The following is a 19,102-nucleotide window of genomic DNA, read 5'->3' as shown; positions in this document are numbered from 1 at the left end:
ACATTACAGATCCTGTCCGACTTGAGAGTATTTCCAGCACTTTTACCTTTTACTTCAGACTTCCCATACAGCAGTACATTGTGTTGATAGTGAGGCAAAAGCTGGCTGAACCTTCACTGCTTCAGATGTTATCACCAAAAAGTGACAAAAACAAAGTGGCGGAAAAGCTGAACAGCTCATGTGGAGAAAAATCAGAGAAAACGTTAATTACAATTTCTCGTCACACATGCTGCCAAACCTGCTGAGCTTTTCCAGCAATTTGTGTTTATTTCAGATTTCCAGTAACCACAGATCTTTGGCTTTAATCACCAAGTAGTGGTTGGGAAGAGGGCCACAAGGCTCTCTGTAAGCAATAGCATGGAGACAGGAAGAGAAGGCAGGTGTAGAAAAGCTCTGAGATTAGATTCGCATGTATGGATTGAGAATGTAACCCCACTGAGGTGGACAATGGCTTGTCAAAGGTGTAAGGGTCAAGCATATTTGGTGAATTAGACGCACAGTGCTCAGGTAAACCTATACTTCTCCTACCCCTCCTCAGATACGTTTCTCACACCCTCATCCAACATCCATCCTTCTTTCCTAATCTCTATTCCACATCAATTCTGATTATCATTGACTATGTACTCATGGAATTTAATGAAAAAAAAATCTCAAAGTAACACATCTTGGAGATGATACAGAATAAGTAAGGGCAGCACAGTGGCTCAGTGGTTAGCACTGCTGCTTCACAGCGCCCCTGACCTGGGTTTGATTCCAGCCTCAGTCTTAGAATGCCTAGAGTGTGGAAACAAACCCTTCGGCCAACAAGTCCACATTGACCCTCCGAAGAGTCTCCCACCCAAACCCAGCCTCTGACGACTGTGTGGAGTTTTCACGTTCTCCCCGTGGCAGCACGGGTTTCCTCCCACAATCCAAAGATGTGCAGGTTAGGATATTTAGCTATGCTAAATTGCCCATATAATCTTCAGGGACGTGTAGATTAGGTGCCTTAGTCAGGGGAAATGTAGCCCAAGGCAGGGTTTGGGTGGGATTCTGTTCGGAGGGTCAGTGTGGACTTGTTGGGCCAAATGGCCTGTTTCCACACTGTAGGGATTCTATGAACAAATTAAGTAAATGCTGGTGATTATTTGCTGTGCTTCAGGTTTTATTCTTTACAAACTGACCACTCTGCAAGTGTCACATACCAGTGAATTCCTCCTACTGATTCCTTGTTCATTACCAGAGCCTTCCAAAATTCATGTGTGCTTTTGATCACCTGGATGGCAAAATCCTGAAAGTAACAAATCTCTTGTTATTAGTCTTCTTTCAAGCTGCTGAAACATCAACCAAATACTGAAAATTACAGGGAATCAAAGGGGAGACAATAGCCTAGTGGCATTATTGCTGGAATTTAATCTAGAGACCCGGGGAATGCTATGGGAACTGGTTTCAAGTCCCTCCACAGCAGATGGTGGAAGTTGCATTCAATAAGTTAAGAGTCTAATGATCAGCATGAAACTGCTGATTGCTGGAATGACCCATCTGGTTCACTAATGTCCTTTAAGGAAAGGAAATCTGTCATATATGTGACTCCTGACTCACAGTAAAAATGTAACACTGTCAACTGCCCTCTGAAATGACACAGACTGCAGCAGTTCATGGCAGCTACTCACCCCCACTGATTCAACAGCGGTCAGGATGGACAATAAATGCTGGATCAGCCAGCGATGCCCATGTAGCACAATTGAATGTGAAAAATATCAAGAAAGACAAAGAACAAGAAGTTGGCAGCAAAGATACCCTCCAACAGCAACTGAGCCCACAGCATTAAAACTGGAACATGAGAGAATAATCTTCACAAATTAGGGGGTCAAAGACTGAGCAGTTGAAAATTAAACAGAAGGCAGCTGGAGCATTAATCCTCAGCAACTCAAATTAGCCAACATAAGATGATCAACTTAGCACCAGACTGCCAGCTGCGAACAGCTTTTTACAACATTAAGTAGGACTGACGATGGAAACAAGCAGCATAATCCACTCCACTTGCCTTCAACAACAGTCAACAAGCTGTCGGTGAATGCTTTTTCATTATTCTCAAAACATATTCTCAATCCACTCCCCCAGACTGCTGACTGTCCCTCTCCCCCAAACAGTCGCCACTTCGCAAACAGATCCTGCCCTCTCCCCCAGATAGTCCCTTCCCACAAACAGCCCCTCCCCAACCTCACAAAAAGCCCCCACCCTACACAGCCTCCTCTCCCTCTCCCCAAACAGCTCACGCCCCACCCTTCAATATCTCCTGTGCCACTACTTTTCTCTCAAAATACTTTGCCAAATCTGTACGTCTTTGGAAACGTTGTACTCATTCTGGTTCAAAGAAGAGGAACTTTCAAAGGCTTAATGGTAGTTGCCAAGATACCTTGTCTTTGAATTCACCATTGAACGCAAACTGGTTTTCAGGTTTTCCATCAGGCACCTTATACCGTCTGAACCAATCTACTGTGGCCTCCAGATAACCTGGTTTCAGCCGTCTTACATCTTCAATATCTAAATGTAAAAGGACACAAAGTTTGCTCAGTTTAAATTGGTGGATTTTCTGATATTACAAAGCTCCATATTAAATAGTCTAGTTATTTTTGTTATTTCATCAGTCACTAAAGGCCCATGAGCAACATCATTAAGAAACCGTAAAGTCAATAGGGTATATTTATAGTGCAAATGACAACACGTTAAAGCATATTTTGCTGTCCTACTACATAGGTCTCACTTGTAACATAGTCTCCTTACTGCGGTTGGCATTGCAACCCTTTGTGCCCCATCACTATCAAATTCAAAAGGAATATGTAACGGGAAACTGAAAGCAAGGCAAGTAGCTAAGGTAAGGAATGGACATCTGGGAATGACTCAATACCTTTCTGATTTGAGGATGCATCAAGTACAGAAGGTGGAGGTGCAAATCAGAAGTGAAAATCTTTCCAATCTAAATAGGATGCACTTGTTCAAAATGGCATCAGGTGAGGAGAAAACCATGGGGCCGACAGGTGTTGGTAAGAATGAGTCCAAAAAGGAGACCCAGAAGGAAAAAGCCACAGATCGGATTCTAACTTTAACTGTAATTCAGAGACCAGAGGTAAATACTGCAGTGAGTGCACAAGTAGCATACAGATGAAAGGTATGAAAGGTTTTTAATCTGAAAGGAACTAATCCCTTTTTCTTCAAAAGCAGGATCCAGGCTCAAAACAGTATTGAGAGATACAAGGACTATCTGAACTGTCTTACTGGAGGATTTATTTTCTTCCTTCCAAATACTTAAACAAACAAGAGTGCTGGTAAATAGGATTGGTGGAGAGCATACCCTGGGTCCATTGTCCAAGGTCCAATTGAATTGTGATTTGTTTGAACTCACGACAGTTGGTGTAGTTAAGAATTTATCAATTTGCTTGATAACACTAAATGGGAGAGTGAAGAATAGATTTAAGTATGCGTTTTGTCATTTGTGAATTCCAATATTTTGTAATGAAATGCACTTTCACCTTTTTAAGGACAGAGATATGTAAAGGCTGTGTCTTTTTAAAACTGTGGACTAAAATGAGAAAAGAATGTTTTTTAAACCAACGACAGGCATATAATTCAAACACAAGTAATGTCATACGCATTGTGAACATTGTTTGCACAGTTGTGAATTAGAGCATTGGTCGTTGATGAATTGCAACCAAAGGGCTGTGTACAAATGAAGTTTTGGTCGTCAACAGGTAGCAGATTAGAATAACTATGGTTGTAAACATGATAGAGACCCCCGCTACCAACCAAGGGACTCTCTCTGTTCTCTGTAGAAATAGCCACTTTAGACTGTTCTACCTTTTGGTCTGCAGTGCTACAGGTTGCAAATTTTAATTTATAAAAGTCACAGCCTTTAACCAGTGAACCAGGCACCCTGTGCTTCTTGCAAAGAGTGGAAGCACCTGGAAAAAGACTGAGCAGCAGCATTTTGATCAACACCGCAGATCCTGTGGACAATGATGGTTTCCCCAGTTTTCCTCCAGGGTGTAACTCCTTTATTTTTGCCCCTGTATGTCCATCTGTGTGCATACGCACACATGTGTAGCGATTTAGGGGATAAAATTTCTAACGAGTATAGAGTTTTATGCGAACAGTTCATAACTGTTTCTCTGCAGCTAAAGTCCAATTACTTGTAATAAATATTAGTTCTTATGTACAAAAACTTGGTTTGTGTTTTCTGTCAACTGGGATTTGAGAATTAGGCAAACTGGGGAATCTGCGTGCAGTTTTAAAAGACTCCAGGAATAGCAGGAGTTTTATTTCCATCATGCTTAGTGATGACTCATGACAATAAATGATTGCACCAATCAATCTGAACAAAATATTTCAACAAACAGCAGGAAATGAAATAATCAGTTAACTGGCTTATTTCAGGAAGAAATGTCAAAAACATTAACATTGCACCTCTCCCCACCTAAAGTTAAAGAAGCTACATTAACCTGGACAAAGCCACATGCAATCTTCTCAAATCTGTTGACAACACTTAAAACAAGCAGGACAAGGTCTATTAAAAATGGTTCTGGAATTCACCAGAAAGTTTATTTAAGGATTGTTGTATCTAAATATACATTGGAACTACATAAGGGCCTGGAATCTGCTTGCGAAGGCATCAAAGTACTGAATCAAAAGGAACATCAATAATGTTTCTGGGTTTGGGTTAGGGGATGTATGATTCCTTTCTAGTCTCTACAGCCCATGATCAAGGAACCTTATTCAGTCCAAACAGTTGCATTTTATGCCAAAAGGCATGCTAAAATGTGTTAATTATCATGACTTCAGCAATTATCTGCATACTTTTCAGGTTGCAGAGACTTACTTTGAAAACTATTTGCCTCAGGATCCTCAACATTTATTGCAATAACTTTCCAGTCAGTTTCACCTTCATCTATCATTGCCAGAATTCCAAGAACTTTGACCTTGATAACCTCTCCTCTGCAACATACCTGAAATAAAACAATAACACAGATTTAAAATGGTTAATTTCCTTCAATCAGATGCCTTACTGTAGGCAAAATGCCAGAAGAAAATTTTAGAAACAGTATCAAGTTCTCCAAAATACTTATAGTACTACCCTCCAAACATATACCTAGGAATGAGAATGGAGGTGAAAGGGCTCTGTAGTGTTGGGCGTGGTGGGAGATGCATATTCTCCATACCCGCATCTCTAACTATGGAGAGAATGAGTTATAGTTTTCAGTGTGCTCCCCAGCGGTCAGTGGGATGTGTAAAATGACTTAGACTTTAGAATAGAGTTGAGCTTCAAAATCTAATCATACACATGGAGGAGTAAAAGTCAGGATGATACAAATTGCCCATAACATGACTGACAGGCTGGCAAAATGAGTAGGCAAGTATTAAATGGACTTTAGTAAACAAAAGTTGTAAAGGATGTATTTTGAGACAATGGTAAGAGTAAATACACTTAAATGACAAGGTTCTGAAGCTTGGGCAGAAATATAGGGACCTGCAAGAATATGTGCAGCAGTCTTTGAAGGTTACTGGGCAGGGAAACAGAGTGATTAGTTGACAGATGGGGACTCAAGAATAGAGACATTGAATTGGAAAAGTAAGGTGGTTATAAGCTGAACATTTAAAAAGCTTTAATTAGGGCCTAACTAGAATATTGGTCCAATACTGGTCACTACACGTTAGGAAGGATAGGAGGGTCCTTAATAGGGCACAAGAATGGTTCCAGGGTGGGAAATTTCACCTAAAAAAAATGTGGTTGTTCTCAGACTAAAAAGATGAGCGAGATTTGACAAATGCAAAGATTATGATAAGGCAGATGAGGATGAGCTGTTCCATTTAATTAATTGTTCAAGGATTGTGGTGCAGATTTAAAGTTTTCAGCACGAGATGCAGAGAGGAGATGAGGACAAGGACAAGTTCTGTGTTAACAAGGCTGCCGAAGTGGAAACAACACTTTTACAAAGATTTACAAAGGAAATGGGTTGGACACAAAGGAAATAAACCTGCAAGGTAACGTGGACTGAGCAAGTCCAGCCAGAGAATAACAGACAGGAGCTGTGTGGATTCACAACCCATCAAATAAATAGTCTGATGAAGCGGGAGAGTTAGGTGATTGGCTGATGAGCATTCATCTTCTCTCCTCAGTTCTAAGTTGATGCACACCAGTTGGGAGGACCTTTAAGAATTGCATGGGAGCAATCCCTAACCTGCAAGCCAGCACCTTCAAAGATTAAATTATAAATACAGCATTTTCCCACAATAAAACAGAAGAAATGGCTGCTTTGAATTGTACTGGCTGAACATCATCACTGGTTGAACAATAGTATACATCTATAAGACATACCTTGGTTCCAATTTCACAAACATCAATAGGATCATTGTCACCATGGCATTTTGTTGACTCATCTGAGTGTCTTGGGTCTTCCCAAGTCTGTAAGAACAAGAGCACAGTGGGTATAACAGGCAGAGAACGTTGACCAATTGAGCCCCCCATCGACTGTATTTTTTGAGATCTACTGAATGCCTATAATGTACTGTGTACCCTTTGCTGAATCTAAACCCTATTCATTGCATCCATTTGATGCTTAGCAAATATTCTTGAAGCCCATTGCTTGGCATAAAGTCCAGTTGGTCTCAAACCAGAGATTTCTTGTCCACCTGTTCCCAGTCAGGACAGAATTGTCCCCTCTCTCTTAACTTGTCCCCAGTTAGGAGAGAGTCAAAACCCATGTTCCCAAACATGGGGCACTGGATTACCACTCCACAATACATAACAACACAATCTCCCCCTCATGGTGGTATTGCTCAATGTGTCTAAAAGAGCAATTCCTGGTAAGGCAAATGAACCAATAAACAGTCTATTACAGAGACAGAGGTCACAATATCAGGTTACAGTCCAATAGGTTTATTTGGAAACACTAACTTTTGGAGCGCTGCTCCTTCATCAAGTGATGAAAGCTAGTGCTTCCAAATAAACCTGCTGGACTATAACCTGATGTGAGATTTTTAACTTTGTACACCCCAGTCCAACATCGGCACCTCATAAATTAGGTTATATTCCAATGGGTTATTTGACATCATAAGCTTTTGCAGTGATGCTCCTTCGACTACAGATCACAAACCTGCTCAAGTCTTCCTACACACAGACTATGCAGAGAAATCCTGCTGTCATACCTCTCGCACAGTCAAGGAACTATGAAAGCAACCACCTGAACTATGAAAGCAACCACCCCAACACACACAAAAGAAGTTGCATCAAGACACTGTTCAAAAGGGCCATAACACACTGCAATACACCCGAACTACAAAAAGAGGAAGAAGAACACCTCTACAATGCATTTGCCAAAAACGGATAACCCACAATTTCATCAACAGATGCCTAAGGGAAAGACAACAGAATGAGGACATGCCACAACCCAAAGGACTAGTCACATTACCATACATCATTTCTGAACTGACAGCCAGACTACTGCGACCACAAGGACTCATAACAGCACACAAACCAACAGCCACTCTCAGACAACAACTCACCAGAACGAAGGACCCAATGCCCAGCATGAGCAAAACCAATATAGTGTACAAAATCCCATGCAAGGACTGCACAAAACACTACATAGGACTAACAGGAAGACAGCTAATGATCTGCATCCATGAACACCAACTAGCCACGAAACTACATGACCAGCTATCCTTAGTAGCCACACACTCAGATGACAAGCAACATGAGTTCGACTGGGCCAACACGACTATTATAGGACAAGCCAAACAGAGAACAGCCAGGGAGTTCCTAGAGGCATGGCACTCATCCACAGATTCAATCAATAAGCACATCGACTTGGACCCAATATACCGGCCACTGCAGCGGACAGCTGGAACTGACAACCGGAAGCGTCAGATATAAATCACTATAAATGCCGGAGGAACATCAAAGGAGGCTGCCAAGAACTGAGGATGTCACCTAGACAGGGGACGAAACGTCTGCAACACAAATTCCCAGCTTGGCGAACAGAACCGCAACAACGAGCACCCGAGCTACAAATGTTCTCCCAAACTTTGAACATCCATTTTATTTGTGCCATTATATTTGAATAAAAGTGATATAAATTAGTAACATACCAGTATATCTTTAATTCTTTGACAAATTTGTTAATGTTGTTGAGGTTCATAACATACGAGAGCAACAGAGGAATTTGGTGGGAAAGTTCAAGATGCTTACACATTCAGAATTTAATAAATGTTTCATTTTAAGTGTGCCATTATACCAGACCATGACGATATGGAACAGTGTGATCTTGCAGGATCTCAATGATTCTTTGACATATTCATAATTCATTGTGTTTTTCTTCTTTACCTGGGATTAGATGTGCGATCAAATTGACTTTTGCTATTAATACGGTATTTCAAACTGCAGCATGAATTTCAGCCCCTCAAAACCTGTTCCCGTGTATTAGCCAATCCTCTATTTTGAACCTTTAAAAAGTCTTAATAATTCGACGTATACATGAGTATATACGGCATTTTCGAAGGTACAAGCACGTGAATTTCCTGTGCAAATTGTTGCTTGAAATGTGGGTGGATGTGTTTCCCGGGCTACACAGATTAGAACTTCAGTCAAGGTCCACCTTAAACAAAACCCGAAAAAACTCCACATCACACAGTTCAATGTAGAACTAACCTTCAACAAAAATAAACTGCTTTCGATATGGGATAAAGTCCATTGATAAGCTTTGCAGCAATTAAAACTTGGAGAAAGTGAATACTACAGATGCTGGAGAGAATCAGAGTTGAAAAGTGTGGCATTGGAAAAGCACAGCGGGTCAGGCAGCAACCGAAAACATTTCAGGCATAAGCCTCCCACATTCCTGACGAAGGGCTTATGCCTGAAACACCGACTCTCCTGCTCCTCAGTTGCTGCCTATCCTGCTGTGCTTTTCCAGTGCCCCATTTTTCGACTCTGCAATTAAAACCCACAGAGTCAGAGTCATAGAGATGTACAGCATGGAAACAGATTCTTTGGTCCAACCCGTCTTGTTGAGCCAAAGGAAACATTCAATAAGCAAAATTTGGCCAAAGTGGCTTTTAAAAAGGATCAAAGGAAGAGTGGGAAGTGCGCTAGTCAAGGAGGTAAATAGACACCAGAGCTTAGAGCACAGAGCTAACAATAACAAGCAAAGGGTGTTGGGACATGCACAAGAATTCAGGGTGTCAGGGACAGACAAGGGTTGTAATTGTGGAGACAATAAAAATTGGAAGGCTATGGACATGTTTGAACTTGCAGAAACGTCACAATTCAGTGATAAAAGAGCCCAAGCAAATGCTCTGGGAACACTGATATCAGCCAGTAGAATTTAAATCTAATAAAAAATATTCTGGAATTGAATGCTAGTCCAGAAAAACATTGAAATAAGTTTGGAGATTACAAGCTATTTAAGCAACAGATGACTGAGAAGAGGCATAGAAGGGCAAAGCCGCGGAACTAGAAATAAGGATATTTTCCATTCAATTCATTCAGAGATGTTATTACACAGCTCTGCTGCAGGTGGGACTTGAACCCAGATCTCCTGGCTCACAGGCATGGGCACTACCACTGCACCACAAGAGCCCTGGAACCAGAAATAGAGGTCACAGTTGCTTATTCTAAAATAATTATGTTTAGTTGTAATCAGGTGGGGGTCATAAATTGTGTGCTAGGGCAGTTGTGAAATGGATGTTTGTAATGTTTAACCTAATAAATAAATTTATGAAAAGTGTGCAAAAATTCAATCCTTCAAATGGATTCTAGAGGAAAATACTCATTTTAGAGATGTCTTCAGAAGCCCATATCACGATAAATACAGCTCCAGAGTTGTTTTTAATGGATTCCATTTCAAGACAGTGGCCAGGATGGTGTCAGTGGCTGAGGTCAGAGTTTGTGACAGCAACTGAAAGCAAAGGCCTTGCTCATAACTGCAGCTCACCCAGGACCAAAAGTCAGACAAGCAGAGTTGGACTTAATCAACTTTTATGTGGGATCCAGCTTCATATCAAATCCAAGGACAGTACATCCACAGACTTTCCTTTATCCATTGCACATGTTACTCCTCCAAAGAATTCAGCAAATATTGTGGAATCTGGCTTCATGGTGTTGAGGAGAAACATATTAGAGGTATGAGGGGGTATGGTGGGTGGGTGGAGTTTTCTGTAGATGTAAGCAAACACTGTTCTATAAGATTGACAATTCTAACAGTGAGTAGAGCAGTTGAGATTCAAATAAATATTCAGAAAGTAGCAGAATGATGCCTGTTTTGGACCAACATCACAAACTCACTCCATTTTCATTAATCATATTTTTGCCCATTAACCATCCCATCTCGATCCTTCTGCAACTTCCTTATGCCGCCTTTAAAGCATGCTTTCCAACCTTGGAGTCACCTGGGAAGTGTTCCCATGCATTCACTCCATGGACCTAGACCCGATATACAAACTGCTGCAATGAACAACCAGAAGCAGCAGGAACAAAACCAAGTAAATTCCAATCAACACAGTACAGCAGGGCTTCATATGAGGCTCCACAGCACTCAGAATGTCACCTAGAAAGGAGAGAAAACGTCTCAAACCAACTTCCCAGCCAGGTGAACATACCCACAATATCTGCAACCTGCACCCAAGCTATAAATGTTTACACAAACCCTGAGCATTCACTCCACTCATCCAAGTCATGGATGTAAATTGTACGAAATTGAGGCCTCAACACAAAGCTCTGTGGGACTCACTGCCAATCAGACATTGACTCATTTTTTCAGACTCTCAACCTGCTCTAATTATTTTGGCTAGAAACAGTCGGTCCTTCAGCAATCGATGCTAGCATTATCCTTCTACACCATGAGATTATATTTTCTGTAATAACTTTTCATGTGGCTCCATGTCAAATAGGAATAGTACATCTCCATCATCCCCTTTATCCACAGTTGTTACTCCTTCAGATATTTTCTAATCAATCTGTTCAGTGACATTATTACACACTTCTGGAGCAGGTGGATGTCAACAAGTTCTCTTAGCTCAGAGTAGGGAAGCTACCACTGCTCCACAATAATCCGACACTACTCCTTTAAAAGAACTCCAGTAAATTGATCAAACAGGGTTCCTTTTGAAAAAAACAAAGTTGATTTGTTTTGATTATCTTGGGAGCTTTCTAAACTGCGCAGCTATAATCTCTTGAGTTTTCTTCTCCTTCCTCACAACAGACATCAAGCTGTTCTGTTTTTTTGCCTTTTGTCCTTTTTGAAGAGTCTATATTTGCTACTTTCCAGAATAATAATTCCTGATGTATCAATCTTTCAGTCATTGTTTATATTCCAACTTAGCATCCGATCTGCTACTCATCATTGTGCAGTTTAGCTGTTTTCTGAAGTATGAGGCTTTCCCCAATGCTTCACTGAGCCACAAATAGCAGGTCCCCCCTGTAGAATTCTTCTTCCCAATAGGGATATACTTTTTGAGTATTCTGAAATCTCCTTAAATGTCCCCCACAGTGTCTCTGTTGACCTATTCCCCCCGGCTTATTACTTCAGCTAGCTCAGCTTCCATTCCCACACAGTTACTCTTTTAAACACAGGTTTAAAACACTATTCTAAGACAATCTTGTCCCTTTCATATTGGCTGTAAAACTCAATCCTATTGTGGTTTCCACTTCGTAGGGATGCCTTAAATCTGTGATCATTAAAATCCTGTCACATACCAAGTCTACTATATCCTGCACTGGTCAGTTCCAATACATACTGCTCTAAGAAACTCTCTCAAAGGCATTCAACAAACTCCTCATACTACTACCAATCTGATTTTTCCATTTTATACATAGATTAAACTTGATCATGATTACTGCTGTCCCTTTACAATAAGCACCCAATACTATTTCTTGTACACTTTTCTCCTCATTGTGTTATTATTAATGGGAACAACTTACAGGTCCCCTCAGAAGTTGCCCTTCTTTCCTCTGCTATTCTTCATCGCTTGAACCAAATTCCACTGCCATTTGTTACATGTTTAGATTACTTACAGTGTGGAAACAGGCCCTTCGGCCCAACAAGTCCATACCGACCCGTCGAAGCGCAACCAACCCATACCCATACATTTACCCCTTACCTAACACTACAGGCAATTTAGCATGGTGAATTCACCTAACCTGCACATCTTTGGACTGTGGGAGGAAACCGGAACACCCGGAGGAAACCCACGCAGACACGGGGAGAATGTGCAAACTCCACACAGTCAGTCGCCTGAGTCGGGAATTGAACCCGGGTCTCAGGCGCTGTGAGACAGCAGTGCTAACCACTGTGCCACCGTGCTGCCCACATGTGTTCAGGAAAGTTTCCTCAAGCAGCATATAGAGGGTCTTACTTGGAAAGGTGCAAAACTTGACCTACACTTGGGAAACAGGGCAGAACAGCACGGTGGCACAGTGGTTAGCACTGTTGTCTCACAGCACCAGGGACCTGAGTTCAATTCCCACCTCAGGTAACTGACTGTGTGGAGTTTGCACATTCTCCCCGTGTCTGCGTGGGTTTCCTCCGGGTGCTCTGGTTTCCTCCCACAGTCCAAAGATGTGCAGGTTAGGTGGATTGGCCATGCTAAATTGCCCATAGTGTTAGGTGAAGGGGTAAAATGTTGGGGAATTGGTCTGGGTGGGTTGCACTTCGGTGAGTCAGTGTGGACATGTTGGGCCGAAGGGCCTATTTCCACACTGTAAGTAATCTAATCTAAGTAATCTCATCTAATCGACAAGTAACTGAGGTGACAGTAGAGAGCACTTTGTGACCACTGACCATAACTCAATTAATTTTAAAATTGTTATGGAGAGGGACAAAACTGGTCCACCGGTTCAAGTTCTAAACTGGGGCAAGGTGAATTTTAATGGAATTAGACAGTAGCTTGGAGGGGTTGATTCGAGTAGTTTGTTAGCTGGCAAAGGGGCGGCCAGCATGTGGGAGGCCTTTAAAAGTGAGATAGCTACAGTTCAAGATCATTATGTTCCTGTGAGGGTGAAAGGCAAGATTGGCAGGAATATGGAACTCTGGATTACAAGAGACATTGAAGCTTTGACCAGAAAAAGGAGGCATGGCTCAGGTACAGGCAGCTGGGATCAAGGGAGTCCCTGGAGGTATATAGGGGATACAGAAGTTTACTGAAGGAGGAAATCAGGTGGAAGAAAAGAGCACACGAGATAGCCTTGGCTGCGAAGATTAGAGTGAATCCAAAGAGGCACTTTAAGTATATTAATGGAAAAAGAATAACTAGAGAGACAATATGACCCCTCAAGGACCAAACTGGACATGTATGTTTGGAACCACAGGAACGGGTGATATCCGCAATGAATATCTTTCCTCTGTGCTTATCGTTGAGAAAAACACAAAGACTTGGGAACTTGGGGAAGTTAGTTGGAATATCTTGGGGACAGTCCATACCACAGTAGAGGTGGTGTTGGACATATTAGAATGTTTGATGGTGAACAAATCTCCTGGTCCTTATCAGATCCATCCAAGAACCCTGCAAGAGGGTAGGGAAGAAATTGCAGCGGCCCTGGCTGATATCTTTGAATTATCATTAGCCATGGGTGAGGTCCCAGAAGACTGGAGGGTAGGAAATGTTGTGCCCTTATTCAAGAAGGGCTGCAAAGGTAAACCTAGGAACTATAGGCCAGTATGCCTACCATCTGTGGTGGGTAAGTTACTAGAGAAGATTCTGAGGGATAAGATATACAAGCATTTGGAAAGACAGGGTTTGATTAGGAGTATTCAGCATGGCTTTGTGTGTCAGAGATCAGGAAGGTTGATGTGGTCAGAGCAGTAGATGTAATCTATATGGATTTCAATAAGGTCTTTGATAAGGTCCACATGGTAGGACTGCTCTGGAAGGAGCAAGGGGAGCTGGCAAATTGGATACACAATTGGCTTGATAGTAGGAAGCAAAGGGTATTATTGGAAGGACTTTTGTCAGACTAGAGGCCTGTGACTTTGTGGCATGCCTCTGGGGTTGGATGTGGGCCAATTGCTGTTTGTTATCTATAGCAATGATTTGGTTGAGTATGTACGAGTTTGCAGATGACACTAAAATGGGATTATTGTGGTGATGAAGGTTATCAGAAATTGCAAAAGGACCTTGATTAGCTGGGAAAGTGGGCCAAGAAATGACAAATGGAGTTTAATACTGGTAACTGAGAGTTCTTGCATTCTGGAAAGTCAAATCAAGTGTTTCATGGTGAATGGTAGGGCCTTAAAGAGTGCAGTGGAACAGAGAGATCTTAGAGTTCAGGTGCGCGGTTCTCTGAAAGTGGAATCACAGGTAGACAGGGCAGTATTTTGTTCAGCTTTGGTCACCTTGCTATGGAAGGATGCCATTAAAGTGAAAACAGTGCACAAGAAATTTGCAAGGATGTTGCTAGGACTCAAGGGTCTGAGTTATAGAGAGAGGCTGGACAAGCTAGAAATGTTTTCTTTAGAATGCAGAAGACTGAAGGGGGATCTTATAGAAGTGTATAAGTTTATGAGAAGCATGGAGAGGGTAAATATAGATTAGATTAGATTTCCTACAGTGTGGAAACAGGCCCTTCGACCCTCCGAAGAGTAACCCACCCAGACCCATTTTCCTCTCTGACTAATGCACCTAGCATTATGGGCAATTTAGTATGGCCAATTCACCTAACCTGCACATCCTTGAACTGTGGGAGGAAATCAGAGCACCCGGAGGAAACCCACGCAGACACAGGGAGAATGTGCAAACTCCAAACAGACAGTCGCCGGAGGCTGGAATCGAACCCAGGTCTCTGTGAAGCAGCAGTGCTAACCACTGAGCCACTGTGCTGCCCCAAGCCATTTAAGCAGTAGATGACTGAAATAGAGGAATAGAAGGGCAATGCCACAGAACTAGAAATAAGGACATTTTCCATTCAATTCATTTTTCCAAGGTTGGGGAATTGAGGAGGACTAGAGGGCATCAGTTTAAGGTTAGAGGGGAAAGAATAAATGGGAACTTGAGGGTCAACTTTTTTTTTAACATAGAGGGTGATACGCATATGGAATGAGCTGCCAGTGGAAGTGGTTGAGGCATTTAAAAGGTATTTGGACAAAAACGTAAATAGGAAAGGTTTAGAAGGATAGGGCCAAGTACAGAGTCATGGGGCTCGCGTGGATGGACAGCCTGGTCGATATGGACCAGTTTGAGCTAAATGGCCTGTCTCCATGTTGTTGGACTCTATAGCTCTATTCCAATCTGAATCGAGGTCATTATGCCATCCTCGATTAATAGTGCTACCTCTCCACCTTTTCCTGGATTGGTACTTTTCTTCGATGTCATCGACTTTTCAATATTCCACACTCAATCCTTATCATCCTTTTTGAAGCCATTTCATTGTAATGACCATCAGACCATACTTATTTACTTCAATGTGTACTATCAATTAATTCATTTCTTTTGTATTGAATGCTACATACATTCAGATACAGAGCCTTTCATCATCATGTTATTGTTATAACATCCAGTCTTGACTGATGTAGCTTTTTAAAATGACCAGTCAGCTCAATGTACCGAACTGCTCTCATATTCAATGAGTGTGTTTTATACTGAGCTGTCCCAAAACACAAACCCACTCAATTGCTTCAAGCTAACAGGGATAACTTACAGTATCACAGGCTCTGCTTAAGGTGCCTAGCTCTGGAGTTGTGGTTTCTAAGAGATGAAAGGCAGCCATTGTTTTCATTATGTATCACTAGAATCAATAAATGGTTGTGATGCCTATAAACACCTTCTCTGCTCACCTGTGGAAGGGCCCCATAGTTCCAAATATATCCCTTATGAGGAAAAACATTCACCACAAATCGCATTTTCCCTTTCTTAACATCCTGCTTGATTGGGTTCAATGGCTCTTTTGTTGCAATCTGAAAACATAGAAACACAACTCAGTTAAATTTTCTGGTGAAATTGCATAACCACCTCTGTGCCTACCTTGGCTCTTCATTTTACTGTACAAGCATCAAATGCAGCCAACACTTTGCATATGAATCCTGGTCATCTTAGGATCTGCCAGATGTAATGGTTCAACTCTTAGAACTTGCCCAGTTCCTCCCAGGGTTAAAGCCAGCAGTAGCGTCAGCACTGAATTGTTGAGGGAAATAATTCAGATGCATAGAGGCCTGGCCTAAAGGATGGGAATCAGTGAAAGTCAGCAATAGGTCCAGAAGAAACAGTTTACTGAGAGGGGAACTGGGCAGCTGTAGCCATGGGATTGACATAAAACAAAGCCTGGATACCAGTGGTGAAGGGGCCTCAAAGCAGAATGAAGACAGCACACCAAGATAGGGCAAGAAGAATAAAAACTGGAGAACACGAAGGTAGGAAAGGTTGTGTAAACAGCTACTTAAGGGGAAACTTTGATTTCTGATTTAATGATTGTATTTGACATGCTGGCTGCAGTCACAGGTGTTAACATTGGAAGTCAGCACAAAGTGGCCTTAACAGTCATCTATGTACCCACTAAACTTTTACCAAACATCTCCGATGAAGAATATGGTGTTCCACAGCTCAAAAGATTAACATTAGATTAACCAAAAAACAGAATAGCTAGTGGCTAATAAAATCAATTTCTTTCAGCAGTGTAAATAAGTTACTAAATTTTGGAAAAAAAACCTCTTGTTCAATAAATTTTAGTGCATAAGACAGTCTAGGCATTTAATAAAAATTACCTCCATCTTTGCGTTGGTCCAGCGAGGAACTTCCACAACCATGTTAAACACATCCTGCAAGAAAAATTCACAGGTGTCACAACACAGCCTTGGGTGACTGGGTGGAGTTTGCACATTCTGCCCATGCCTGCATGGGTAATGAATGGTCTGCTTTCACACTGAAGGGATTCTATGAAAGAAGTCATGAGCCCAGATGACATACAGACATAGTGAATGTTTAATTACATGATATTCATAAAGAGGATCTACAGTCTGAAATGACTAAGATTGTAAATTCTGAGCAACATAATTCAGTTGTTGTCTAGAAGGGCTGTGTAGATTATCGAGGAGAAAGTGAGTCTGCAGATGCTAGAGATCAGAGCTGAAAATGTGTTGCTGGAAAAGCACAGCAGGTCAGGCAGCATCCAAGGAACAGGAGATTCGACGTTTCGGGCATAAGCCCTTCTTCAGGAATCCTGAAGAATTCCTGAAGAAGGGCTTATGCCCGAAACGTCGAATCTCCTGTTCCTGTGTAGATTATCCTCAGTTTAGAGAGGGACCCTGGAATGTCAATCTGACAACTGACCAGAAAGTTTCAAAAACAGCATCAATAGGAATAAATGCACTGTAAACTGAACTACAATCCCAAGTTACCCCAGACTGTGAAAGTATTGGGAGAAAAGTGAACAGTCTGGGTGAGACAGGTCTGTTTTCTCCTTGTGTAAATACTTAAGAACACAGTTTAAAAGTCAGTTTCAGCCTTGGTCTGTGTGTTAGTGAGTGAGAAAACCTTTAGTCATCCCAGCTCTGCAGGTAAAAAGGAAGTCAGTGTCTCCTTGTGGAAAGACAGAGCAAACAAGCCACAGTTTAAAGGAAACAGGACAAAGGTCTTTCAGATGACCTAGAGGCTAAGCACATTAAATTCAACTGCTCGCCTATCAGCATCATTGCTACTGGGATCATCCAACATCGTGCCACAATATCCCAACATCTACTCTTTGTGGAACCATACATAATTTTTTAGCTTTTTTTTGGACTCAGCTCTCATATCTACATTGAAAGGTCATTGCATTATTACTTCTTGTTGCACTTTAGTAGCTAATAAACTCTTTTGTGAATTCAAAAAGCCCAGTTAAATTGGTTATTTTTAAAACAAATTCATTTGGTCATAGTCTTGATGCAAGATATCCACAAGGGAAGGGATTCTTAAATTAACTTTGTTGTGACTAACCAATTTGTTGCTCAGAATTTACATTCTTAGTCATTTCAGACTGTAGATCCTCTTTATGAAAATCATATAACTAAAGAAGATCTACCAATTTGGGATACTCATCTGGAACTGAGGCAATTGCCCAGTGACAGGTCATAACACAAGGTAGCGTTGGCAAGCACTGGTGCTGCAGTTCATCACTTTGGTGTATCCCCTTTATCCATTCCTAAGACAGCACATCAAAGAATATAGTTAAAAAGTTACTAGTATAGCTCAGCCAGCAGTTTTGTTTATGCTGCTTTGATGAACTGAAGGCTTGACAGACCAAGTATTGTACTGTTCTTTTATTCAATGTTCTTTTAAAGTTTTCTAATCTTTAATATAAGAGCTGCATTTATAGAGTAAACATATAATCTGTTTTTGTGATGTTAAGGAATAAATATTGACCAACACAAAATGGAGAACTCCCCTTCTCTTCAAAATTGTGTCACCCAATTGTTTACATCGAGCGCACAGATAGGAGCTTGTATTAATGTTTAATCTAAACGATGGTATTTTAGACAAAACTGACTTCTGCTCTATTGTACTTGAATATATAAATCAGACTGACATGCAAGTTTCTGGAGTGGAACTTGAAAACAATAACTTATACTGGCTTTACTGTACCAAGAAATGGATCATGGCACACATTCAAGGGCATGGGATACAGTATCCCATTATACAACTGATAGGTAGCTTGCTTTCTGTACATGTATTGACATTTAGTTCATCAACACTGCTAACTAAGTTTGACAAGTGTACCAATGAATTCTACAGACTTAATATCTAGGGAGGTGCAGCTAAGAATAGATCAACACGCAGTATACAATAATTGCCATGAACATAGCTGCTCTCTACTGCATACACCACAATAATGTTCAGTCTTTTCCCTACCTTATAATCTAGAGATTCAGTAATTAGACTTAAGGAAGTCATACCCTACAGAAACTTAAATGTAAATTTCTCAGCTTCATGTATAATATACTGACCAATTAAAAATAAAGAATCAGTTTAAAGAACCAGTACAAGTCGATCAGCAGCTGTGAGAACTCAAGAATTCTCTCAAGTATTCCACTCCAGAGCAGAAACTACTGTCTGGTCTCCTCCACTGCAGATTCATTCAAGTGTTTGCATCATTTTGAGATTTTTTTTC

The 19,102-nt window shown here is 41.2% G+C and overlaps 1 protein-coding gene across 1 annotated transcript in view; it reads right to left on the bottom strand.

Moving 5' to 3' along the window:
- LOC132826401 (inorganic pyrophosphatase-like) overlaps window positions 1-19,102 on the bottom strand; it is a 36,946-nt gene that overhangs the window by 9,833 nt on the left and 8,011 nt on the right. The window contains exons 3-8 of the mRNA XM_060842297.1: window positions 16,722-16,775; window positions 15,798-15,917; window positions 6,353-6,439; window positions 4,856-4,982; window positions 2,399-2,526; window positions 1,185-1,270 (exon numbers count right to left, since the gene is read on the bottom strand). Of these exons, the coding sequence (XP_060698280.1) occupies window positions 1,185-1,270; window positions 2,399-2,526; window positions 4,856-4,982; window positions 6,353-6,439; window positions 15,798-15,917; window positions 16,722-16,775 (602 nt within the window). The remainder of the gene's footprint in view (window positions 1-1,184; window positions 1,271-2,398; window positions 2,527-4,855; window positions 4,983-6,352; window positions 6,440-15,797; window positions 15,918-16,721; window positions 16,776-19,102) is intronic.

The sequence above is a fragment of the Hemiscyllium ocellatum genome, chromosome 22 (genome assembly GCF_020745735.1).
Source record: "Hemiscyllium ocellatum isolate sHemOce1 chromosome 22, sHemOce1.pat.X.cur, whole genome shotgun sequence".
NCBI lineage: Eukaryota > Metazoa > Chordata > Chondrichthyes > Orectolobiformes > Hemiscylliidae > Hemiscyllium > Hemiscyllium ocellatum.
The sequence above is the reverse complement of the archived record's forward strand: the minus strand, read 5'-3'. Positions and strand labels throughout refer to the sequence as shown.